Source organism: Mustelus asterias, chromosome 13, assembly GCF_964213995.1.
Source record: "Mustelus asterias chromosome 13, sMusAst1.hap1.1, whole genome shotgun sequence".
NCBI classification, from domain to species: Eukaryota; Metazoa; Chordata; class Chondrichthyes; order Carcharhiniformes; family Triakidae; genus Mustelus; species Mustelus asterias.
In genome coordinates this window covers 21,763,380-21,790,571 of record NC_135813.1, presented here as the reverse complement: position 1 = coordinate 21,790,571, position 27,192 = coordinate 21,763,380, and the positions used below count along the sequence as shown (strand labels likewise).

The following is a 27,192-nucleotide window of genomic DNA, read 5'->3' as shown; positions in this document are numbered from 1 at the left end:
TTGAGATGAGCCACTCCACATCAAGGATGACCTGCTCTTATCAACAGCCATTGGCATGTTGGAAAGATTTGCAGGTTGACACACTGTTTGGCTGCATTATGAACCTTGGCCATCGAACCCTAGGGTGAGATTTTTTAAAAATTCATTCATGGGACATAGCATTGCTGGGTGGTCAGCATTTATTGCCCATCCTGAGTTGCCCTTGAGAAGATGGTGGTGAGCTGCCTTCTTGATACAACTGAGTGGCTTGCTAGGCCATTTCAGAGGACAGTCGAAAGTCAACCACATTGCTGTGCTCTGGAGTCACATGTAGGGCAGACCAGGTAAGGATGGCAGATTTCCTTCCCTAAAGGACATTAGTGAACCAGGTGTTTTTTTTCTGACAATCATCAATGGTTTCATGGTCATCAGATTCATAATTCCAGGTATTATTATTGAATTCAAATTCCACCATTTGCCGTGACGGGATTCAAACATGAATCCCCAGAACATTAGCTAAATTTCTGGATTGATAACCTAGTGATAATACCACTAGGCCATCACCTCCCCTTGAACCTGGAGCTTTTGGCTCAGAAGTAGGAATGCTCCCTACTGCACCACGCATAATATATAAATATATATATATATGAACAAAATGTCCATTTTAATTTAGACAGCGTGTGCTGGTTGGCCGCATGGCGACAATATTTATAGATTTGTGTGTGTTGGTTATGGGTTACATCGATAATTAGTAAAATCCAGATATGGTTTTGTGCCAAGGAAATTTTTAACTCAAACTAGCCAGTAATTTTTGCATAATGTTTACGACCAGCAATGCACTTGGATTTTGTAACTTTCTAGCCTCTGTCATTTATTCTATCATCAGATTGTCCAAGCTTCTACATTAAGCTAAACAGTGAAAATTATCCATTAAAATTGCTGCATTTATGACAGGTTGTTGCTGCTGATATATATTTGTTCTCCTTGTTGACACAAGCTTCTGTTTTGCACTGGATCAATGTTCTGGAGACTGACACTTTCTGTGTCCTTTTGCACAGAGACTTAAAAGTTGTCTATTTTTCCCAGAGGTCATTCAGCAATGTTCAGACACACAGTTATATATGCAAATCAACTCAGCCCATTTCTCAAATCTGAACATCCAGGTTGGGCTGCAACTGAATTCTATGAGATTTATCCCCATTAAATATTGTGCAGTTTACAGGTGAGTTATGACATTTTACAACTCTTAATTCGTTTGTCGTTAATAGTCTAAAAGGTTTCTTTTTTTTTTGGAGCATTTTCCCTTTGGAGCACATGAAGTTTTGTTTGTGAAAAAGCAGATGCAGGTTTTCACCTTCTCCCTTTGCCATCCTTAATCTGTTCACATTATACTCATATGATCTGCCTCGGTGTTACTTTTGGAAGCTTAGCTGGGGGATATGCCCTATTTCCATGGGAACCCTGCCAAGAAGCAGGCATAGGATCAAATAGCAATCGATTAAATTCCATTTGAATTTGTGACCTGCAAGAGGAAGTGGCTAAAGAGAGGTCTTCTCTTTACCATCTCCAGCCAGAACAGGCCTTCTTCCCTGAAGCAGCAAGGGACCCTCTGACGTCCCACCAGTTCTATTAGGTTGATATCTGTAAGTGCGACCACTTATGTGGCACTTAACTCTAATATTTAAACAATCCCCTCCCTGAGATGTGCCAGACTCTTGGTCATGGTGGAACAGAATGACAGATGGAATCTCTGTATATTACTTTTGTTATTGGCGCAGAGGGAGACCCAGAAAATCAGGAACATTTGAAACTTGGGCTTTGCTGCCTTTAACTTTATCTCACATTGTCCATTTTCTTTAGATTTTCCCAGTGCTGATGTGCTATAGATGTATTGGGCTGCAAAGTTCTTTATTAGCTCAATCTTATGACTGACCATCAGGAGAGGCACTCTTACAGGGCACAGGCAAAAGATGGCATAGTGGGTACCATGGAACATGCTGGTCCCTTAGCATCACACCACTTACTATGGTGAGAGGGATTGTATCTTCACTATCACTTGATAACACTGTCATTATTTATTAAATGAACTTTTAGACATTCTTTCTCCAGTAATCTGCATCTCTTTGCCCCCTCAAGTAAACATAATTTGACAGCCTACAGATTACTCAAAGACGAGAACATTTATTTTTTTAAATCAGAGCTTCTATTTCATGCATGACTGCACATACAGGCAGTCATTTTTAACAGGAACTCAATGACTGCTGAGAGACATTACTGATCACGTATGTTGAAAATGTGATACAATTATTTAGATGTCAGTTCTTGACTTGGAAAAGATACGTGTACAATTTCCAATTTCACCGAATTTCAACAGAAAGCAAGAGTTCAGATGGCTCTTTCGTTAAAAACTGGGTTAGCATAGGAACATAGGGCATAGGAATTAGGAGCAGAAGTAGGCAAATTCAGCCCTTCGAGCCTGCTCCACCATTCAATCAGATCATGGCCGATCTCCTTGGTCTCAAATCCACCTCCTTACCTGTTCCCCATATCCCCTTATCCCTTTTTATTGAAATTAGTTAAATTTGCTAACAAGTTAGTGTTCAAAGCCGACTATTTATAGATCCAGTATAGATAACCTTCACAGACGTAGAAGGACAAACAAAGGCTGGCAATACAAATTAACGCCTGCACCACTTCAGCAGCATGAATGGTTAAAAAAATTAATGCTTACCTAATCATGGTAGCAAGATGGAAGTGAAATACTTGTCGAATATAATTATGTAATTAATGCACTGATACCAGAATAGGAAAACTCTTTAAAAAAAAATTCTAAAAGGACCCTTTCTTCTATTTCTACTTTCTTGCCCCTATCTGAATAAATACATTTTTTTTCCACTTTGTACCTTTAATTAGATCATACTTGATTTAATATTTCTGTCCCACAAACTTCAGCTCAGCAATCAAGTGAAACTCTCTGAGTCACAGTTTTACTTGTTGTGTCTAAGAAGAATAGACAAGTGCACAAAGACAAAGCTGGTTTTACCAGAGACATTCTGGCGCTTAAAAATCCAACGTCTGCAATCCAAAGGTTTGGAAAAGACATCCGGGCTGACGCACATTAGAACAAAGATAATCATCCTGATTGTGCTAAGCCGCAACATAGCTATTTGTTTCAGTTCTACTATCACTTTTTACTTACTTAACAATAAATAAGGCTGCTTTGAAAGAGAAAACAGTGTTTCTTTAATTTACTTGCAAAAATTATAGCAATAAACCCATTTTGCAACAGGTTTAAATCATAAAATATTGGGTTTCATATTTTATTTGAAAATCCAAAAAATGGATGTTGAAACTTTTTAATATAATTTTAAGAATAAGTCCGCAGATGTACAGGTTAGGTGGAGTGGCCATGCTAAATTGCCTCTTAATATCCAAAAGGTGTGTAGGTTAGGTGGATTAGCCATGGTAAATGCGCGGGGCTATGGGGAGAAGGTGAGGATGGGCCTGGCTAAGATGTTCTTTCGAAGAGTCGGTGCAGACTCAATGGGCCAAATGGCCGCCTTCTGCACTGTAGGGATTCTATGCTTAAAATAATTAACATTTTCTCTGACGAAGGGTCATCGAGACTTGAAAAGTTGGCTCTGTTCTCTCTCCACAGACACTGTCAGACCTGAGATTTTCCAGCATTTTCTGTTTTTGTAACATTTTCTCTACTGATTTCACAGGATCTTCACATGATTCAGTGATTATTGAATGCTGTTTTAAGGATTAATTCACCACAAATGTCAGGGTTGGACCACATATAGTACACATTTCAAACTGGCTCAGGACAAAGCTGTAGCAAAAATACTCCTGCTGAGCTAATGGAACAGGGGTCTCTACAACTGATACAAACTTATTTATCAGATTATCCATGCTGGTAAATATTAACTGTTGATATTTTGTTGAAGATGTAATAGAGCAGGAGCATTTCAGAGAATATAATGGAGCAACATTAACTTAACCTACCCAGCGGGAAACTGACAATATCCAACAGAACACCAGTTCTACACATGCTGGATTTTAGTCCCCATTTACTTCAGTGAAGAGAAAACTCACGCCAGGTGCAAAATGGATGGCTGACGCAAACTAGTTGTTTTCCCTTCGGACAAGTTTGGTTAAAAATCACCTGTGCAACCCTAAATGTAATTTCAGAGAAATGACTGGATAACATGCAATTCAAACTGTTGTTCCAATTCACAACTAATTAATGAGATCAAAGTTTGTGGCTTACCAAGACTAAACAAGAGAAGAAACTTAAAGCAGACAATATCCCTTCTGTCGACCTGCAAGGATTGCAGTTTAGCTGCCAGCTCCTGAGCTCTCAATACCAAGTTAATGAGAGTTCCTCCAGCTTGATTGGCAATTGTAGATAATTCAACCTGAATGGAAAAAGAAAAAAATTGTGCTGTCTTTTACTGTACTCATTAGTGCAGTGCTGAAGAACTGAACATTCACACATTAGATCAAGTAACACACACCTTGGCAGAGGACTTGTCAAGACTGAAATGACACAATTCCTATTGCAATGGCTGATATTCTACTTTGGAAAGCACTTTGATTTATTTCCAGAGTAAGGGTAATATCGGGCAGACTTCTCTCCATGAACTAAACATTCTCACAATTTGGATATTTTTGGACATAGAACTATATGTAAGGTACTGAAACCTTGCAAAAAACTGGAGGATAATCTGTGCACCGCTTGGCTAACTGCTTTCTCAATGAGTCTGAGTCACAGGTACTACTGTGTGAATTATTGAAGGACATTAGTGAACCAGGTGAGTTTTTCCAACAAAGATTTCATAGTCATCAGTAGATTCTTAATTCCAAACTTTTTTTTATTGAATTCAAATTCCACCATCTGCCGGTGGGATTTAAACCAGGATCCCCAGAACATTAGCTGAGTTTCTGGATTAATAATCACGTGATAATACCACTAGACCATCGCCTCCCCAATATACCTCCTTGGGTACATCCATGACATACCTCCATGGGTTCAGATATTTTTGTCCCTTTTCAAACCCCAAAAAATCCAGCTATCAAATCATCAGAGAAGGTTGGAGTGTAATCCCAAACTGGATATTCAAGCACATTTATATTTCAGAGCCAGAGCAGGGCGATGCTTTACAATGCTTGTTTCCAAGGTGATCCACAGGAGGCTACACTGTATTTTGGTTTAGCTTTCCACTTCTCAGGCAGAATTTTATGGGCCCCCTGATAGCCTTCCCACACCCCTCCCACTTATCCCAACCTGTCCACTATTTTACCAGAGAGGTTAGCACTGCTGCCTCACAGCGCCAGGGAGCCGGGTTCAATTCCAGCCCTTGGGTGACTGTCTGTGTGGAGTTTGCACATTCTCTCCGTGACTGCGTGGGTTCCTTCTGGGTGCTTGAGTTTCCTCCCACATTCCAAAGATGCACAGGTTAGGTGGATTGGCCATGCTAAATTGCCACATAATATCCCTAGATGTGTAGGTTAGGGTATTAGCAAGGTAACCCCGTGGGTTTATGGGGATAGGGCTTGGATAAGATGCTCTGTTGCAGAGTCAGTGTAGGCTCGATGGTCCAACTGGCCTCCTTCTGCACTGTAGGGACTCTATGATTTGCTATCACCGTGTTATATTAGCACATAAAGTTAAAACAATTCCTATTAAGTATAAAGTTAAGGATTTTATATTTCTCCATTCATTAATTTTACCAAAGAAAAAATGGTGCATATAAAACAAGGGATTTAGTTACATTGTGTGTTTTCCCTCAAGCAAACAGAAATAATTGGGGGGGGGGGGGTGGAAATGACACCATTAGATGCCATTGATCATCATTTGCTGACCAACTCAAGATTAGCATTGTCAGACATTTGGAAATAGTTCATTGGCCTCCATTTTGTTTTGAGAATGTTTAAAACTTTAAAGCTTGCCAGCCATAATAAACTTAGCAAACCAAAGTAGTTACACAATTTTTATAAGCTGGATAATGCAATTTGTTGGCTTTATGCGTTACTTCCTGCTTTTCAGTCAAAGTGCTAATTATTTTCGAAGTAAAATTGACAGCAGTTTTAGTTTTCTGCTTTGTGAATGGTGGTGGTGACTTTCTCAAGCCAGCTGCTGTAAACAGGCACACTAAACCCAACTTTCATGTGGGAAACTGCGGACCTGGACTCATTGCGGCACACTGAAGTTTGTGGAAAGCCATCACAAATGTTTCCGACTGTGATTTGTGGACACATTTGGCATATCTGTAGATCAGTGTTTTTCTTTGATACAGAAACAGTTTTCTAAGGCAGTCAAATACACACACCGATTCCAAGGGATTATTTGATTACTTTGCTTTGGAGAAAAAAAATAGTTTTGTTTTGCCCAGATTGCATTGTCTTCACAAACTAATATGTCTGAAACGCAATAATTTATATTCACATTAAAAGCAACAGAAGCTTTAACAAATTAATGTGAACAAGCATTTTGCGTAAAGTTAATCTAAAAAGTAATGATGATCGATTTATAAAAAGTATACCATGATCTGTTTGGGTTCTGAATAGTCAAAAGCTTCACAATGTGGCAAATCATTGACCCGTTGTTCACAGTGATTTCAATCAAGAAGAAAAATCCAAACTGATATTTTAGACTGGGGATATTAAAACAAAGAATAGCACCTGCTCCCAGCCCCTTCCCATCATTTCAGCCCAAGAGCACAAGGATCAAACCAGAACTGCTTTTGTATGACCCAGTATTAGACCATCCTCCTCAACCCAATCCCAACACATTAATTTCATCAAAACATGAACACATCTCACGGTTATTATAATTGGACGATATGATTTAACTGTATTCTTGTTTATTTAATAAAATCACACCTGTTTGAACGGTTGAATTTAACAAGAAATCAGGGTTTAAATCTCAGAACCAAATTCCATTCCCTAAGAACACATTTGTCCAGCCTCGATCAGATCAACTCGACAAAGAATGGGTTGGGGCTGGGGAGAAAGATTTCACTGACATATCCCTCCTGGTAATGCATAAACAAATCTATTCAAAATCAGACATCATTGAAAAGCTTTAGGTACATATGGGAGAGGGGCAGACAACATTTTGGTTTTGTAATTAAAGCCACCTTAGTATTAGGCTTAAAACTAAATACCAGGCTTAATATTTCCAAATTACAACAGGAGTTACACTTCAGAAATTCTTCACTGACTGTAAAGAATGTTCTGAAGTCCATGAAAAATATTTCTCTCTTTGAAGCACCAATTATTTTTTTTGCATGGCATTCTTTAATGAAGGTTGCCATGGAAAGCTTTGGGGTGGGATTTTCCGCCCCCATGGCGTGTTTTCCAACGGCAGAGGTAGCTCACCATTGACCGCTGGTGGGATCATCCAGTCTGCCAATGTCTACAGTGTTTTGTGTGGCTTTACCGCCCTGCCCCCGGGGAACCCACAGTGAAGATCCTGCCAGTGGGTGAAACTGGAAAATCTCACTCATAGTATATTTGTTGAATAATGAATCTGAGATCATTTTGCTGAAGAACCAAAGGAAAGCTGATTACCTCTTGACTTGTCACAAGAAGGAGACTGTTTTCCTTCCCGTGGTTTACTTGTCTGCAGATATGGTCCAGTACCAACAGCTCACTCCAGCAGTTCTGCAGGAGTTTCATTTGATCATCTACCTAAAATTCAAAATACTGCATTGTCAGGTTAGAAATTCAGCTGCTACACAAATGCAGTCTTATTCTATATACACAGCGATGTTAAATGCAAATTTAAGAGTCCTCATTCAGATGTTCATTGGTAGTTCTATGAATGTGATGCATTTTTTCTGCCTGCCCAGTAGTAGGTTTGTGTCCATTTTATAGATGCTAGATCTCCTATAGTGTTAGCCCATAGAATCCCCACAGTGCAGAAGGAGGCCATTCAGCCCATCGAGTCTGCACCGACCACAGTCCCAACCAGCCCCTATCCCTGGAGCCCTACATATTTATCCTGCTAGTCCCCTTGACACTAAGTGGCAATTTAGCATGGCCAATCAACCTGACCTGCACATCTTTGGACTGTGGGAGAAAACCAGAGCACCCAGAGGAAACCCACACAGACACGTGGAGAATGTGCAAACTCCACACCAACAGTGACCCAAGCCAGGAATCGAACCCGGGTCCCTGGCGCTGTGAGGCAACAGTGCTAACCACTGTGCCACCCCCTGTGTTACATACAGGTCATCCAGGAAGTGGAGTGTGATTTCTGATACAAACAGTAGAAACAAAAGACCATTCAGCCTCTTGAGCTAGATCCACCATTCAGCGAGGCCACCCCTAACATGGGTTTCTATTTTACTTATCCGCTGTTTTTCCATCACACTTTTTCTTTTGAATGATTTCAATTAAAATTAACAGATAAAACATATTAATTGATAAAACAACTTTGAATTTAACAGTGGATCACATTTACATTATAAGTTTTTTTTTGCTCTACGTCCCATGGTGTCATAATCTACTCTGATAATTCAACATTATTTAATGTAGAAGACAAAAAAAACTTTTTATTCAAAGTGAGCAATGTAAGTAATACAAAGAGGTGAGAAGTTAGAGCTGCAAAAAAAATGAATGATCGAGCAATTCAAATTAAGCTGCTTTGATTGGAGGCAACTTGGATGTGAAACTGAGCTCCGACTTGGCAATCAAGGTGCTGTTTCAGGACCAAGATGCTGTCTAGTGCACATGCACACACCTTTGTTGTGAATTGTGCGGCAAGCCATATTGGTGAAGATTTTGGTTCTTACTGGTTAGGTGTTGGTTAATTTCTTTTGGCCATTGGTAGAATTCTACAATTGGTTGAGGCTTTTCATAGTTATTTCAAGTTGCAATAGTCTATAGGACGAGGTGTAGCAAGTGCTGAAGAATATCTTCCTGCATTAACCAGTCACTGTCAGGCATTAGTGCACCAATAAGCTTTTTGCTTAGAATAGAACATGACTGGGAAAATGAAGAGGTCACACTGAGCAGGTCAAGCTACTAGATGACGGAGGAGGAGGACAATCAACAAGAAGAGGAAGGGAGGCAGCAACCTAGGTAGACCCTTTTTGCCTGGTAAACACATTAGGAATATTTTTGAGTGAGATACCGGTTAGCACAATTACATTTTACCATTCACCAACACTTTACCTATGCTCTGTCACTGACCATCACATTGTCTTCTTGAGTTCAATGTAAATGTAAAAGCCACAACATAAACATTCCATACCAATTTCTAAATGAAATCATGCTATTTTTCATACAGATATAAATTAATCACTCTTGCACATTAACTTTTTCCTTGTGTCCTTTCTTAGTGCTCCCAAGCAGAGCTTTCACAGTGTCTGCAGCATTGGTGAAAGGTTGCTGACTTTCAGTAGAAATATCTGATGATGACTTTGGAAGATAACTTTCAGCAGCTGCATGCTGTGATGGCCGGCTTTGGACTATACTGCCATGGCATGCTCACGTCCCATGAAAAGATAAAGAGAAAGAACTCTCCTCTACATGAAGGACTTTGCTAGATTGATTGTTTCTGCTTACTCCTGTCCAACCAAACTCACTGCCTCCTATTTTGGCTTTCATAGAATCATAGAAACCCTACAGTGCAGAAAGAGGCCATTGGGCCCATCGAGTCTGCACCGACCACAATCCCACCCAGGCCCTACCCCCATATCCCTACATATTTACCCGCTAATCCCTCTAACCTATGCATCTCAGGACACTAAGGGACAATTTTAGCATGGCCAATCGACCTAACCCGCACATCTTTGGACTCAAGCAGCGCAGTGGGTTGGGAGAATCGCCCCCATTATGTCTATTGCTGAAGCTTTCCTCAAAAGCTTTCCTTTTTCCTCCTTTATAATCTCTAACCACATATATCCGAGAACATTTTGATGGCCTTCATCGTATTCAGCTCACTTTTGGAAATCCAGTCTCCCTAAATCTCAGTTCCTCACTGGAACATTCTTAGAATGGCAGCCTAACCAACCCTGTGCTCCTGTCCCTGGTAAACTTGCTAGATTTTCCTTGCTTCTCTTCCCTCTGCTATTGTGCTGGAACTATTTGCACCAGCTCAGGTCTCATCCTTTGTTTCTATTCTTGTCCGAGTGTTTCGTAATTTTGCCTTGCAGCATAATGATGTTCAGTGTTTCATCAATCCTGTCCTCCACCCTATAATAAACCTCCCTCTTTTGTTATTTCCCCATTACTTTGCCTGAACTTGTTTAAAAACTGTTAATCTCCAACTTCTTCCAATTCTGATGAAAGGTCAATTTAAAATGTGAACTCTGTTCCTGCCTGACCGGCATATTACCAGCTGTTCCTGCCGGCGAGATCTTCCAGTCCTGCTAATGTCCCCCAGAGACTTACTCCCGGAGACTCATGGAGGCCGTGACACCCAGCGGGAATCCGATGAAACGGCCCCCGCTGATGTCTCCCAGCCCGCTGCAGTACTTAAGCAGCGCAGTGGGCTAGGAGAATCGCCCCCGTTATGTCTATTGCTGAAGCTTTCCTCAAAAGAGAGGGTTTGTCTTTGAGTGCTTTGCAATGGATAATCAAGATTAATTTAAAAGCAAAGGCAGATGAGTTGGAAATAGAGCTAAAGGTAAGTGCCAGAAAGGCAGAACAGTTGAGATATCGGCTCAACATTTGAACATTGAGGAAAAAAATAATCTCGATGGAACACAATCCGAGTTGGCTAAGATGCAGTTACAAATGAAATAACTTGACCTTGAAAAGAGAAAGAAAGGGAATTGTGAAAACTTGAATTATTGTTCTAAAGAGCATGAGAAAAGGAAGCCCTCAAGTTTCAAGGAGTAAAAGAAAGGAAAAACCTTGAATTGCTAAAGAGAAAGAGAAGCCAAGGAACTTGAGCTGGATAAGAAAAGGCTTTGATGACATGACGAGGGAGTAGCAGATAGATTTGCTGATAGATCAGATTTAACTCCGCGGGCAAAATTTTACACCAACTGGATTTTACAGTCCCACCACAGTCAATGGGCTTTTGACCGTCCTGCCACTTTTCATGGCCTAGTCCCCACTGAGATGGAACTGTAAAATTCCACCCCTGGTTTTGATTCAAGGAATATTTACCTAGGCCTAAACTCAGTGAGGAAAGACTGGAAATGTATTTTGTCTCTTTTTGAGAAAATGGCTTCTAAGTTAAAGTGACCACAAGAAATGTGAACAATCCTATTCCAAAGTGTTTTGGTAGGAAAAGCACTGGAGCTTTATTCAACTGTCTGATGACCAGGAGTCTGTGGATTATGACACAGTTAAGAATGCTGTGTTCATCCAGCAGTAAGAATCCTCCAGTAGCAAGCGATAATAAACAAAAAAACAACTTCACAAAGTAAATCCAAAGTAAAGGTTTAATAAAGATCCTTCATTACACAACCATTTGGGCCACACATGCTTCCCTGCAATCCCTATCTGCTTCCTATTTCTACTGGGTCAGCTGACCACCACAGTATGTTGCCATTGGTTACATTGTAACACTGTGCTTAATGCACAGTAGGTAGTTCCAGAACGTACCTGGGATGGGGGTCTAGTGGCAACACTTGCCCTTGTTACCCTGGGAAATGTATTGTTCAGTTTCAGGAAGGTGAATCCAGACACCATTCTGGGGTAAGGTATTCATTATTGTCTCTGTCCTCTAAAGCTTTTGAGGTGCCCTGGTCACTTTGATATCCATGCCTCTTGGAAACCTGGAAGCCTTCCAAATCACTGCAGCATTCTGTTCCACAATAGGGATTGGTCCAGATGGCTCTTTTGGAATGATCTACCAGGGTTACCTGGGAGAACTCCTTGCTTTCTCTCACAGCCCACAGTTGCTGTGAAATCCCTTTGAAGTGCTTTGATGGTCAGTTTCACTGGGTCGAACCCTTTTAACATTGAAAGGTGAACACTGATGTCTGCATCCTTTGAAGTGCTTTGACTGACAGGTATGGAATAATTACCCACTAGCAAAGAGCCTTGTTTGCTTGTCTTTCCCTTCACCGTTGAATGCATCTTGAGTGCTTTGTAAACATTGTGGTTAGAAAAGAAGTTAAACCTGGTAAAATATCCAACCTGTCAATCAAAGGCTGAATGTTTATAAACATTGCAGTTAGGGACAAAGATAGCACTGGCTGAGGAGAGGAGAGGGTCAGGTCACCCTCAAGCCTGCTTGGTGTGGGGGAGGTGGGTGGGGAGGGTGTCGTGACCTGTTCTTTCCGTGATGCGGGGGGGGGGAAGGTTCCCCCTCTGTGCTGAGGGGTTGGAAGGCTCCCCTTGGTAGCGGGGGGTTCACCATGTCCATTGTGGGGCGGGGGAAAGGGCCTGTTGGTTAATGCAGAGATCTGGGTGCCTTTATAAACGGCCCCCCAATCTCTGCAAAGCCGGCATGATTCCCACTATGAATATTTTTCATGCCAAAGGGAATGAATCCCACCTGTCAGGTGCTGCTAACGCTAGTGGGAACACTCCGGTTTTCCCGCTGCCAGGAGCACTTAAGAGTGCAGGTGGGAGAATTATACCCATGGTCTTAGATCAATTGGGCAATGAAAATCAAGCATGTTTTTGAAAAAAACCTATATATATATGGTTAGGTTGATTGACCATGCTAAATTACCCCTTAGTGTCGAAAGATGTGTAGGTTAGATAGATTCGTAGAATCATAGAATCCTTACAGTACAGGAGGGCATTCAGCCCATCGAGTCTGTACCAACCAAAATCCCACCCAGGTCCTATTCCCGTAATCCCACACATTTACCCTGCTAATCCCCCTGACACCAAAGGGCAATATAGCATGGCCAATCAACCTAATCCACACATCTTCGGACTATGGGAGGAAACTGGAGCACCCGGAGGAAACCCATGCAGACAGGGGGAGAACGTACAAACTCCACACAGACAGCGACCCAAGGCCGGAATTGAATCTGGGTCCTTGCTGCATGAGAGTAATAAGAGCAGTGAACATCAAAAATAGAGTAAGGAAAAATCCACACAAATTCATTTGAGGTGCAACCTTGTATCTTCACATAGCTAAAGTTGCATCTTGATTTAATCCAAAGACTCCATGAGCTGGTTTTCTATACATCCCAATGTCCCAGTTAGCAGCATCTCCGCATGCAGTTTGCTGGTCTATCCAGTTTTTGCAGATGATGAAAATGTCATCCTGTTGTACATTGTGTTTGATGCACTTACAGTAAAGTACAATTCCGGATAAATAATAAGTGAGGAAAAATATCTTGGCATCAAATTAATCCTTGTTTGGAAATGCAGGAGGTTAGATTGGTCTACACCAGTTGTACCAAACAGTCTGATAGTGGACAAGAAACCCATTTTATCCCCACCTCAGTTTTCAAAACGTCAGGTGCCGTGTTAAATCTGTGGCCATGTTGTACTGGAGAGGTCACGTTCATTGGATTTCAGTTATTAAGATATTGGGCTGAATCTCAATTCCCGAATATGTTAGGGGTGAAATGTTAAAAAATGTAAAAACCTGAAACCCAACCCCTGCAATGTGCCCACTTCTGGGTTTAACGGGAGTAGGACAAGGAATGAACAGCCAAAATGCTATCTGAAGGAAGGTTGGCCAATTAAATAATTTAATAAGGCCAGTTTCCCAGACCTCAGAAACCCCAAAACTCAACTCAAAACTCACAGAATGCTTCAGGCAGAAAGTAAGTGCCTCGCTTGGCCCACCCCTCCCACCAGACCACACCCTCCAGTCAGCGATTAGACCAGTCCATCAGGATCAGGTATACCCCATCCTTAGGAATCGGGCACCTTCACGCTCCCAGTTACAGGTTACCCACATGGACAACAGCCAGTTCTGGAGTACATCCCATCCAATTGGAAACCAGGCCTGTCAATCAGACCAATATCTAGGTGACAGGCCTATCAAAGCAAAACTACACACACAGTGGAATCAACACTCCACTGTATGCAGGGAAACCTGAACTTTTGCATTTCCCCGACAGAAATTCCACCCCTCCCCGTCGCCCCACAATGTACCGAGCCTTTTCCTGTCAACATCCAGTCCAATGAATACAAGAGCTACCAGTTGAATCTGATTCTTAGTTAGTTAATCACTGGTGTAGGTATGGGTTGAGGAACTACAGTAAGAGGAGCCATTGTAAAAGCAGGAAACAGTGCAAGGGTTAAAGATTTGTGTTTCAGAATTTTCAAATCAATTCATCTGAATTGTGCTGATTTAAAAGTGCTTCATTAAAATTGGACTTTTGCTCCAGTTCAGAAAATTTGGCTTTAAATGGCTGTCCCTTTAAGAATATCGCAGTGTGCTTGTACGCTATGATTTGTTTATTCTCAGCATACACAACACCCAGTTTTGTGTTTCATACTTTTCGATCCAGTACCTGGAAAAGCTCTTAGGTAAGTGATTCTTTATATATGAAGTACTCTAATGCACCTATCTTCGGAAAAGCTCTCTAATGTACCACAACAACTTATTCCAGCCACAAGCCTCAGGTCTGTGAGATAGTATCAACTGACTTGCAATGCTTTAGGAACCGAGGAATATCAGCTGCTAGAGTAGAGTCAAGCCCCCACACTTCTGGCAGTGGTGGTAAGATAGTAACTGAAAGCTGCTTATAGCTCATAATAATCAAATAAATGGACTGGTAAAGTGACTACATTTATGCAACCAAAACACAATTAATGAATTACATAAGAACTAGGAGCAGGAGTGGGCCATCCGGCCCCTCGAGCCTGCTCCACCATTCAATAAGATCATGGCTGATCTTTTTGTGGACTCAGCTCCACTTACCCGTCGGCTCACCATAACCCTCAATTCCTTTACTGTTCAAAAACTTACCCAGCCTTGCCTTAATTCAATGAGGTAGTCTCAACTGCTTCACTGGGCAGGGAATTCCACAGATTCACAACCCTTTGTGTGAAGACGTTCCTCCACAACTCAGTCCTAAATCTGCTTCCCCTTATTTTGAGGCTATGCCCCCTAGTTCTAGTTTCACTCGCCAGTGGAAACAACTTCCCTGCTTCTATCTTATCTATTCCCTTCATAATCTTATATGTTTCTATAAGATCTCCCCTCATTCTTCTCAATTCCAATGAGTATAGCCCCAGTCTACTCAGTTTCTCCTCATAAGTCAACCTTCCCTACTCCAGAATCAACCTAGTGAATCTCCTCTGCACCCGCTCCAGTGCCAGTATATCCTTTCTCAAGTAATCTTAATTAAAATTAAGTTTTGCGTTAAATTGAGTTAATTCACAATGTACTTTTATAAACCATTAATTACTGGCATCAGTCAAAAAGAAAATCTAACTTACAAACAATGCACATATTTGAAGCACTTTACTGGTGTTCTATACTGTCATTTACTAATATTTGTTTATAATTATACTCTAAAACTCTCATTATTTTGAAGCATGTTCCTAGACTTATTAGTGAAAAGTGACATCAGTAAAGGTTTATTGGTGTTCCCTGCTGTAATACTGGGGGTGATTCTCTGGGGCTGCTGGCTCCAGCTGGGATTCCCGATGGCCCGTTGAATTGGGTGTGAGAGCCAAATTGAGATTCTTGCCAGGTGTAGGGCCATTGTCAGTTTGGCCCGCTGCATTTGGCCAAATCAGGCTCTTTCCTGATCAGAACTAAATGAAATACTTCTGAATACAATTAGCAGGCTGAAAGCCTGATTCAATGGCCTCCTGGGATGCTCCCAACGCCCACCCACCACCCCTCCCTCCCCCAAAGCAGGAGGTCCCACAGGTGCTAGTCCTGCTCCTGACAATCAGAGACCAGGCGCAGTGGACTCTGAGCGGGCCTAAGGAGGTAAATACTGTCTCCAATTGTGCCCATGGGCTCCTCTGTCACTGCCAGGCTACAGAGAGGGGCGGACCTTCAAGGGACCTGGGGGTTGGGAGGCTCCAGACTGGGGGGAAAGGGGTTGATCTCAGGGCTCTCCCTCGGGATGGGGCTCTTGTGGCTGGACTTCTTCACGATGCCCTGGAAAACGTGGAAATCACTCTTCAGATGGTGATTTCTGGGATCTTTCCAATAAAAATCTTTATTATTGTCTGTGTTCTGTAAAACCTTTGAAGTGGCCTGGTCTCATTAGAATCCATGCCTCCTAAGCAGCTGGATGCCTTCAAATTCACAGCAGCACTCTATTCTATAGTGGGAAGTGTCCTTGATTGATTTCAGATGTTCCAGGTGTTACCAGACCTCTTTGAAGTGCTTTGAGTGACAGGAGCTGCCAGTTTCAGGAGGGAGATCGCCTTGTTTTCTCTCATAAGTCTTTGAAGTGTTTTGATGGACGACAGCATTTCAATTTCATAAGGGAGATCCCCCTTTCTAGCTTGATTGAACCGCAGCAGCTCTCAAACCTCTTAGAACTGCTTTGATTGACAGCTCCAAAGCAGATCAAAGAGGGGATTAGTCAAGGTTGTTACACAAGGAACTGATGATCCGTTAGCTGCTAAAAGATTTTCTGACTGGCAACCCCACCGCAGATCAATCAGTTCATTGTTAATGCAATTAGTTCATGCTCCATTAAGCCTGAAGTGCTTCCTCTTTTCGCCACACTTGTTTTGCCTGGCCCGATTTGTTTTAACACTGCATTTTTTTTCCAAGTTTCTGAGCCTTCTTAAAAAGCAGATGTGCTTTTGAATATTGTTTTTTTACCCCATTGACTTTTTCTTGCCTGCAAAGCTTCTCACTGAACCCATAATCTTCATACTAATATTATAATTATTATATTATTCATATGTTTGTTTTTTAATTTTGCCAAGCTTCAAGGTTGGATAGGCTAGAGTTTTTATCTTGGAGATAGAGGAGGCTTAGGGAAGATTTAATTGAAGCATATAAAATAGTGCGGAGGCCTTGACGGAGTGGATATGGAAGGATCTAGTTCTAAAAATCAGAGGGGTCAACAGCAGCATAGATTAAAATTGAGGGGAAATTATTTCAATCAGAAAGTTGGTATTGGGGGTCGGGGGTGTCGTCGCAGAAAGCTTCTAAAACATGCAGCACGTGGTTATCCATTAAAATTATCATGATCTACAGAACTACCGCCAAGGGCTGAAAATAAATTTCTTTCAGCAGGCAGACATCTGATGGGCTGAATGGTCACCTCCTCCAATATTATTTTCCATAAATCTGTAGCCAATCTCCTCACTTCATCCAAAGAGACCCTCGGAAGGACCATTCATATCAGTTAAATAAGACATCCAAATTATTCTGAGATAAGGATGCAGAATCTTGTCCATTTGAACATTAGCTCATTTGGTGTTTTATTGGCTCATAGAGGTTAATAACTCTGACTTTTGTTTTGGCTACTTTGGATTTGAAATTGACCTTAGAGTAATGACAATACCACCCTTAACAAACACGCCAGATCCAACATGTAGCACGGTAGCACAGTGGTTAGCACTGCTGCTTCACAGCTCCAGGGACCTGGGTTCGATTCCCGGCTTGGGTCACTGTCTGTGTGGAGTTTGCACATTCTCCTCGTGTCTGCGTGGGTTTCCTCCGGGTACTCCGGTTTCCTCCCACACTCCAAAGATGTGCGGGTTAGGTTGATTGGCCATGCTAAAATTGCCCCGTAAGTGTCCTGGGATGCATGGATTAGCGGGTAAAATATGTAGGGATATGGGGGTAGGGCCTGGGTGGGATTGTGGTCGGTGCAGACTCGATGGGCCGAATGGCCTCTTTCTGTACTGTAGGGTTTCTATGATTCTATGATCTATGTGAAATCAGTTAATTAAAGCAGCAGACTCTTTCTATATGATTTTGCTTTCTCCTCATCAATGTTCGCCTTCTTAAGATAATAACATTTCAATGTAATTCATTGGCACTCTGGGATATGATGAGGACATGATAAGGTGCTATGTAAGAATGCAAGTGTCTTTATGATGGTTTTCTCATCATTCAGCATTTACGAGTGAGATGGTGAGCTGGTCACCAGGAGATATGCAAGGTTGTGGTATTGCGATATCTCTCTCTCCCTGCGTGGGGAGTGTTTGCCTTCCAGTGATCAGATGAGATTGGAAACTCATGAGGCTTTATATGTGCTAATCTATATCTCGGCTTTATTGTATACAAACTCAAAACCCTCGTGCACTGTGCCACCCTGATGCTCTTGCACTATGTACAACTATGACACCTCATTCTATTATCATGAGTATGTGTGAAAGATAGACCCCTTGAGGTGCAGTTGTCATGAGGAAAACTACAGCTTTGGTTCAGTTACATTACATATTTTAAATGGAGATTGCATGGAACATCTAATTAGTCTTATAATGAACTAAATCTTTGGGGAGAAGTTCAGTTACAGGCTTCAATTATTTTTTTTCCTGGCTTCTTGCTGCAGTAGAGACTGTCAGAGGTAAATCCACACTTATAACTCAAAAAAGATTGGTCCCAATGCTCCCTGTTTTGATGCGAGACGGGGTTATTCTTCCTTCAGTTATTTTGAGAGAAGGAAAAGCAGAAAGTATTCTTGAATGTCAGCTGAACACCGATTCGCGAGCGTCACATGCCTGGTGCGTTTGGCTCAGCGCGATTCACGCGGGGGGCATTTGTTTTTCAGTTTTAAAGTGGTTGAATCCCACCTCAGTTGCTCTGCCGACACCAGCAGGAAACACACTGAGTTACCACTGGCATCAGCACTGAAATTTCATTCAGCGGAACTGTAGAATATAACTGTAAAATGCTGCCAAACTGAAAGATGTGTGCTTTACTCTCCACTTTCTTGTTCTTACACGTAAACATTAGACTCTCTGTTAAAACGAGATGTAAACCTTCTTCATACTTGAAATTTAAACCAAAGGTACAGGTAAACTAAGTAAAAAAAGTGTGTTCACTTCAAATAGTCAATGCAGCTTTAAGAGCACACAATCGTAGAATGTCTTCATGTCAATATATAAAACAGTCAGATAAGCATTGTTGCCCTACTTGTACTTGTCTTTTCCAATGGTGCAGATTCTCTTTTAATCACCAGCAGATTTATTTTGCGCCTCTATCACTTGTGTTAATAACTGTACTGTCCTCGGCAGCACAGCTATCATTGCAACGACTGAATGATACATTGTGTTAGTGATAGCCATGCAAACAGTATTTATTTTTCATTTGGCAGCTGAGAAAAATTCCCTTTCACAGGTTTTCCAACTTTTTCATCAACCTCCCACCACTTACTGATAATAACTGGAAAGGATGCTGTGGGACTGTGTTTGCTGCATGTATGAATTGTGTGTGCAGAGTTTTAGGGGAGCCGCCATATTGATAAGAGAACAGTATCCAATTAAAGAGGGCAAAGAAAGCAGCTTTCATTCCTGTGGCATGTATGCTTTTGCACAGACACACGGGTTTGCCAAGTTTCTCCCCATACCACCTGCATGTAACACAATGTGTGTCTCTGAAGTTCATACCAAGACAAAGAACAAAACAGATCTTCTGTTCATGTCTCTTAATTCTTTAAATTCATCTCGTAGACTTACAGCAGCCATTTACTTGTACCACGGAAACTACCCCCTCCATTACAATTTTATAATTTTAAAGTTTATTCACACAATAATACAATTACAAAATGCTTAATGATTCTGTACATACCTCTAGTGATATTGGGTTTGCAACATACTAAATGTTTTGTAGAAGGAATCTTAATTATGATATCTTGAATACTATTTTTCAAATGTATTCATTGAATAATTTTCTTCCCGCTCTCCCTGCATCATGCTTCAGGAAAGGGGGTGGGTTGGGAATCCTGGGAACTGATCCCAGTATTTGTTACCAAAGCAGCCCCTGAAAGAGTGCCTTCAATTTCATGTAACCTTCCTGCAGATCAAATGGAGGTGGCTACCTGTCCATTTTCTCTGGATACAATAACCGACTCACAATGCACCAAAGGTAACGCAAACACTTTTCAACAGACAGCATTTCCATTTGCTCCCTCTGATGTTCTGCTTGATCCACTGATTGACTTACCAGTCGGGGGAGCTAAGGCCCAGCTGCAGTCTTGCAGCACAGCTTGAACACAGGCAACTTAACGGAGGTGACGATTCATGCAGGAGCTTGGGGGTCAACAGGATTTCCACCCACCCAGACCATGGTGCCAAGTGAATTCCTATACCAGGAATACCTTCAGCATTGGCTTCCCTACAGCCATTTGCACAGAATGTCAGGAGGCTCCCACAGTTCAGGCTGCTTTAGAATAATAGAATCCCTACAGTACAGAAGGAGGTCACTCAGCCCATCGACTCTCTACCGACCACAATCCCACCCAAGCCTTACTCCCGTAACCCCACACATTTACCCTGCTAATCCCGCTGACACTAGGGTCAATTTTAGCATGGTCAATCAACCTAACCCGCACATCTTTGGGCTGTGGGAGGAAACCAGAGCACCTGGAGGAAACCCATGCAAGCATGATGAGATCGTGCACACTCCACACAGACAGTGACCCGAGGCCGAAATTGAACCTGGGTCCCTGGCACTGTGAGGCAGCAATGCTAACCACTGCATCACTATGCAGAGGGCAATGGTCTGGCCCCCATAAAAATTGCAAATCTACTATTCATATCAGCCTCCGATGGAATGAATTGAAAAGAATCTTCTTAACTGGTGATGCAGGCTGAAAGAAAACTGGCTGATTGGCTTGCCAGTGCTGCTATCTGCTGCCCTCCTTCTCCCAGCCCTTCCCTGGGAGGGGGTTTTGCAGTTGTCACAGGGTCCAACCCACCACATGTTAATGATGTGACCCTGCCCTTACCTTGGATAAGCTAACACTAATGCTTATGGAGCTGGTACAAAGATTCTCAGTCCCATGGTTTCTTAACAACCTTTGCAAGTTGCTGAGCTGGAAACAGTGCAACGCAATCAACCAATGAATTTCAAATGGATACAAAGATAATTTGCTGATGAATATATTAAATAACTATAATATTAATGAGTTTGCAGATACATTCACTTGAAGTAGCATTCTAAACTAAGCTCCAGGTTTCTGTCTGCTGTTTATAATAACATTTTGGTTTTGAAATATAACTCAAGGTAATGCACCTGAATGGGTTAACTCCAAGTAAGTCATTAATTTTCACTTTAATAGGCTGCACTTACAATAAGAAATCCTCCCTTCCCTCTCCTCCATTCACATAAACATAGGCACATTGATATATCATTACCGAGTCTGTATGTAATTCAATAACGTCACTATACAAACAAAGGAACGTTTCAAAATTACGAGGAGTCTTGATATGAGGAGATGGGAGAAACTGCTTCCAGTGGCTTAACGGCGAGTAACAAGAGGAGACAGACTTAAAATAATTTGCAAAAACACCAGGGGGATTTTTTTAAAACTAAGCAAGGTGTTCCGATCTGGAATACATTGCCTGAAAGAGCAGTGGAAGCATAATAATAATTTTCAAAAGAGAACAAAATATATACTTAAAAAGAATGGGGATTATTCTAGCCAAGGGGTGAGAACAGGTGTAAAATGAGAGCTGTGCTTGAAAACCCAGATTTAGCAAACAATTTTCAGGCTAATTCCTGATTTGAATGTGTCCTTATGCCCTAATGTCCGAAAGACGTGCTGGTTAGGTGCATTGGCCATGCTAAATTCTCCCTCAGTGTACCCAAACAGGCGCTAGAGTGTGGCGACTAGGGAATTTTCACAGTAACTTCTTTGCAGTGTTAATGTATGCCTGCTTGTGACACTAATAAATAAATAAACTTTAACTTGAAAACTGCAGGTTTAACAAACAGGAGCAGTCCCACTGGAGGTGTGGAACAGGCCGGGTGACACAAAGCTTCAGGTTCCAGGTTGGTTCAGGGACCAAGTGAGAAAGGATGCAGAGGTCCTCAGATGTGGCACTGAGGACGGATGCTCTGAATCTGCAGGGAAAGGTACCACTTTACTGTCCTGTCCTCTCGTAGGGCAGCTGGTGGGACTCTGCTACCATGTCCAGCCCCCATTCCTCATCCATACTGAGGGAAACCTGGGGCAAGATAGCCAACTACTCCCTTTCTCCTGGAGGCTCCTATTTGATGTCGGGAGGTGGAGTAGAACAGGATCTACTCTTTTTAAGATGATGATCTCAAGAGAATTTCCAGAATAAGTCTCTGAGTCTGGCTGAGGTCTTGACAAATTGTCACAGAAAGTTTCCTGTTGTGTTACAAAAATCCCTTTCACAGTTCCAGCAACAACGATCATGAAATGATTAAGTGTTCAGTTAGGTAGTGAATATCCCTTTAAATAGTGCTTGAAATCAACACTAATGTCGTATTTACTCTCGAACAGCTGTTAGAACAGGGCATTACCAGCCACCAAAATACTGTGCAGCCTATTTATTAAGAGCTCACAGGAATAAAGTAGCAATCAGCTGTTTAAACAAGCTTCTGGGTGGCTGTTCCTAACATACATTTCAATTCCTTAACCAAGGTAGCGCGCTAAACATAGACTAAACCTGCTTTTCAGCTCAAGACTCTAGGCCACCACTTTAGCACGTAAACATTAGGCAAAATTTGCCCCCAAAATATTTACAGTGCTGTTGGGACAGAGCAGGGAAGTAGAATTAATTTGATAGGTTGTTCAAAGAGTTAGCAGAACCATGATGGGCCAAAGAGCCTTCTTCTGTGCAATACAATTTTACGATTCTGTGTACATAATTCTTAAAGACAAACATTGCTTTATTTGGGAAAATAATTACTTATGATTGTCATTGTTTAACCTTTTATTCTACACAGGCACAACATCGATGAGTTGTATCAAATTAAAGAGCTAGAATTTTTTTTTAAAGAAGGTCTATTTATTTTCCTTTTGTTATAAATGTTGTGTCCTTTTCAGGGTGTTGGTGAATAGCACACTTTTCATTTCAAATGGCCATGTCAGTCACCTCTGGCTCAGGTGCAGCACAGTAAAAATCCTTCCCTCTCAATGAGCTGATTTTTCCTGTCTTGCCCGCCACTGAAGGGGTGGTGGTGGTTTGAGGTGATCAGGGAAGGCATTGGCCAGGAGTGGGAGGGTAGCTCTGTGAATTGAGAGGGTCAAGATGCCAATCAGGGTAAAGGTCTTCTTGGTGCAGTTTGAACAGTAAGCATATTTTAAGCACATACCACGTTGGCTGCAAGGTTGACAGCAAAGGTACAACAGGATGCAACAATACATGCAACTCCACAAATACTCTATCTGCATCAAATTTCATATTTTCCCTATTAAATAGTACCAATAAAGCACAATTCAAGTTGACAACTGAAAATGGTAATATTGTATTATTCAAAGCGCGTTTGATTTGGGAATATTTTCTGCTTATCTTATATTTTCTCCTAACAGTTTCTCTTGCTTTCTCTTGTCTGTTGTCCTCCTTCCCTCCAGACATTCCATCTACACAATTCCTACAGATAATGGATTTGCTCTTACAACAGAGAAGACAGAATGTGCGGCAGGCAGCAATTCTCCTTTTATATCTCAATTGTGTTTTTGCACCTGTGACTGCATCAATAAGACACTGAGTCAGTAAGTCTACCTTAAATGGAAATATCTTTCCTATTCATCAGCGCTTTCAAACAATATCCCAGAAAAAAAAGACAAATATAAACTGGAGCTCAATAGAAAAAGGAAAAGAGAAAGGCACTTATTATAATTTTTCTGCTGTTGTGGCCTTGACTGGACTACCCCAGACTGCAGCAGCATTTTAACACACTGAGAAAGGAATGAAGATCACACTCTGCTCAATGTCTGGAAGAATTCTGTGAATTAAGCTATGTTTTGCAGTCTATACATTTACATAATGTTGCTTTGTAATGGTCAGTGTTAGAAGTATATGGGAAACACATTTGTCTGAGATAGCGCAAAGCAGAAATGTGCAGATATTGAAGTGAGCAAAAGATGTCAGAACTCTAAGGATTAAAAAAAGACTTCATCGTGATAAATGTGTTACCGTCTGTCTACGTTGAACGAATTAAGTACTCCTGAGATCAGAGGTGACTTATTACTCTCACCCAGAAACTCATTGCTTGTTGATATTATAGAGTATTCCAAATACAGGAACAAGTTAATTTTTCATAAACACCATTTTCATTCCATGGAAGTATTGAACATCCGGGATTAATCAATAAATATAAAGCATTTATATATATATATAGTTTTACAACAATATAGTGTGATGGTGTACGCCTATCTGAAGTGAACAGGGACACAAGGGAAGAGCATGTCCATATAAATTATTCTTTTGTTCTGTTAGTTATTTCAGCAGAATGTTCCAATAGTCTGCAAGGTGTAATTTTAGGACTCAAGAGTTAACCTGAAGAGAATATAACAAATCATTAGCCCCATTTTCACCCTCTGAGATGTGTCAGCTCGTCCCTCTCACATGATTCCTTGAAACCCTTTTTCCATGACCATGGAATAATGAGTAACATAGAAATATAGAAAATTGAAGCAAAAATAGGCCATTTGGCTCTTCTAGCCTGCCCCGCCATTCATTTTGATCATGACTGATCATCAAAATAAATATCCTGATCCCTTCTTCCCCCCCCCACCACGCCATTATCCATTATCCCTTGATCCCTTTAGCCCCAATAGCTATATTTAATTTCTTCTTGAAATCACACAACGTTTTGGCCTCAACTACTTTCTGTGGTAGTGGATTCCACAGATTCACTAATCTCAAGGTAAAGAAATTTCTCCTCACCTCAGCCCTAAAAGTTTTATCCCTTATCCTCAAACTGTAACCCCTAGTCCTGGACTCCCTCGCCATCAGGAACATTCTTTCTTGAATCTACCCTGTCTAGTCCTGTTAGAATTTTATAAGTTTCCCTCTCATTCTTCTGAACTCCAATGAATACAATCCTAACTGACTTAGTCTCTCCTCATATGACAGTATCAATTATTGTATCTAAGCATTGTATCTATTCAGGCCTGAGCACTCCATGCTGCTCAAAGAGGGGTTCTGAACTATATTTTATTCTCGGAGTTGTGGAAGTGCCTGGTAATATCTTGTTGAAATTTTGATGGTCCTACCCTGCTAACCTATTCCTGAATCCACATTCTCTTGCTCTTGCGACTACTGTTTACAACACCTGAGCATGAAATGGGCAGCCCATTTCACCTCCCTCACCGGTCATGCTGAAATCTTTCCTAATGCAGGAAAGCTAACAGTCTCTCTGGCAAAGTTATAATGTGCTGGTCAATGTAGCTGGAGTCATGTTGTTGCAGATACTGGAGCTGGGCATGTGCTGCTGGAGGTGGGGCTGATCTCTGACTGTGGCTTCACCACAAATGGAACAAGAGTACCAATAGACAAGAAGGGAATAATGGAGTTAGAAGGGCATCACTCTACTCTCACAATCTTCACTTCCTCACAGATAAAGACAATTTTACATTGCTCTGTAATAAGTAGCAGTTTACACTAAATGATACATTTATTGCACTTGGAAAAGTAACATATTTATAGTTCTACAGTGTCATTGTCAAACATACAAAACAGGATGCCAAACTTACCACAGTTTGTGAAGTTTAATTCACAACTTAAGGTCACTAACTTCATGCAGAGGTTCAGTAGGGAAGAACTGGATGACTTTCTCTTTTTGCCGTTGTTCATGTTTCTTGTGTGGTCTTCCTCTGGTCTGAATTTGAATTAATCTCTTCAAAGGACACTTTTTGCTTTGCTCCCCTTTCTACATCATTTAATTACTCTCAGTACCTTGCCGCAATGCTTTTCTTCATGGCAAATATATTAATTCACCATCTTTCAGACTAAAGAGCAAACTTTGATTCAACAGTGCCAAATATCACTGCCCTTTGAAGCATCACTTTTTCTTAACACCTTAGTGTCATCAAAGCCCAATATCTGGGCTAGCCTGGTGGAGGAGAATACAAACATTCATCTTTTTAGGGATTCATGGCTCATTTCTGGCTCACTCAGATCGTGAATAGTGCCTCCTCCCTGAATTTCAGTTTTGCTCACCTACTGTTGTCGCTACTTGATGCCACCACACTGAATTAAGTGACAAAAAGGTGAAAGTTGTTCATGTAAATGCAGCACGTGCACAAAAAGACAAACCCTTTGCGATCCTTTCAAAATTCTGCTGTGGAGCTTGCTGTCAGGAGCATCAGGTGAAACCAGGGTAGCTTAATCTGATGTACCTTCATAGATTTATTGTGCTGATGCTGAGTGAAACCATAATGCAACTGTAATAATTCTGATTCTCTCCAGAGGATTGCCATAAGTGCCTGGAATCCCACTAATATCAAGAGACCTTTCAAAATTGGAACTATCACGAAGGAGTTGGGAGTGCCAATTGCCTCACACTTCACTACATCTCCCGCTTCACATTCCTAGTGCAGCTTGACCACATGTTGTATATGGACTGAGTTTGCAGCTCAGTTGCTAAGCATTGGCGCTAAATATAGTTCAATTGATATATACATAGGTCAACAAGGATATAATGAATATAAGAACAGCCTATGGTCATCTGGGACTATGGTGATGTTACCTAATGAATATAAAAATGCCCAGTGTGCTGTTGGAGATGATGATAAAACAACTTATATTCTCAATGAAAGTAAATGGTCAAGAGTAGGGAAATTAACATTGAGCAATGGCGGAGGTAAAGAGGAACTTGAGATGGATTTTAAAGATGGGAGAAATGTGGAGATGGGAAATAGTTTAAAAATTGAGCTGAAGAGGAGATCTGAGGCATCTGAAGAATCTGTTACCAATGATGAGACAAAGGCACAGGACCCTCCCTAGGCACAGAACAAAGGTTTCACAGATGATATAAAGCAGATAGTGCAGAGGTGGAGGTTAGGGGTTTGCAGCTCACCTCTGGTTTGAACAGGATGCTAAAATCTCTGCCACCTGTTTCAAATTCAGTGAGTGACGAGGGAGAGGAGCTGATGGTAGATGCCAGAAACAAGACTTTGGACCTTGCAAGGTTCACTTTGCGGAAGTTGTGATTAATCCATGACCTGATGTTGAACAGGCAAGTTGGCAACAGTGGTTGTGCAGTCTAATGTGTTGTTGAAGGATCAGACCTGGTTTTAAGAGAGAGGAGGTGTCTGCTGAGGTGGCATCATGGTAACATCATTGATCTAGAAATCTAGAGGCCCAACCCAATGCTCTAGGGACACGGGGTTCAAATTCTGCTGGTGGTATTTGAATTCAATTCATAAAGCTGGAATTGAAAGTTGGTCTTTGTGGTGGTGACTATGAAACTAT

General features: G+C 41.4%; 1 protein-coding gene across 1 annotated transcript in view; it reads right to left on the bottom strand.

Annotated features, from left to right (window-relative positions):
• The window catches only part of LOC144503089 (nuclear receptor subfamily 5 group A member 2-like), a 74,306-nt gene that overhangs the window by 11,406 nt on the left and 35,708 nt on the right, over nucleotides 1-27,192 (bottom strand). The window contains exons 4-5 of the mRNA XM_078227589.1: nucleotides 7,558-7,677; nucleotides 4,253-4,400 (exon numbers count right to left, since the gene is read on the bottom strand). Coding sequence (XP_078083715.1) covers nucleotides 4,253-4,400; nucleotides 7,558-7,677 — 268 coding nt within the window. The remainder of the gene's footprint in view (nucleotides 1-4,252; nucleotides 4,401-7,557; nucleotides 7,678-27,192) is intronic.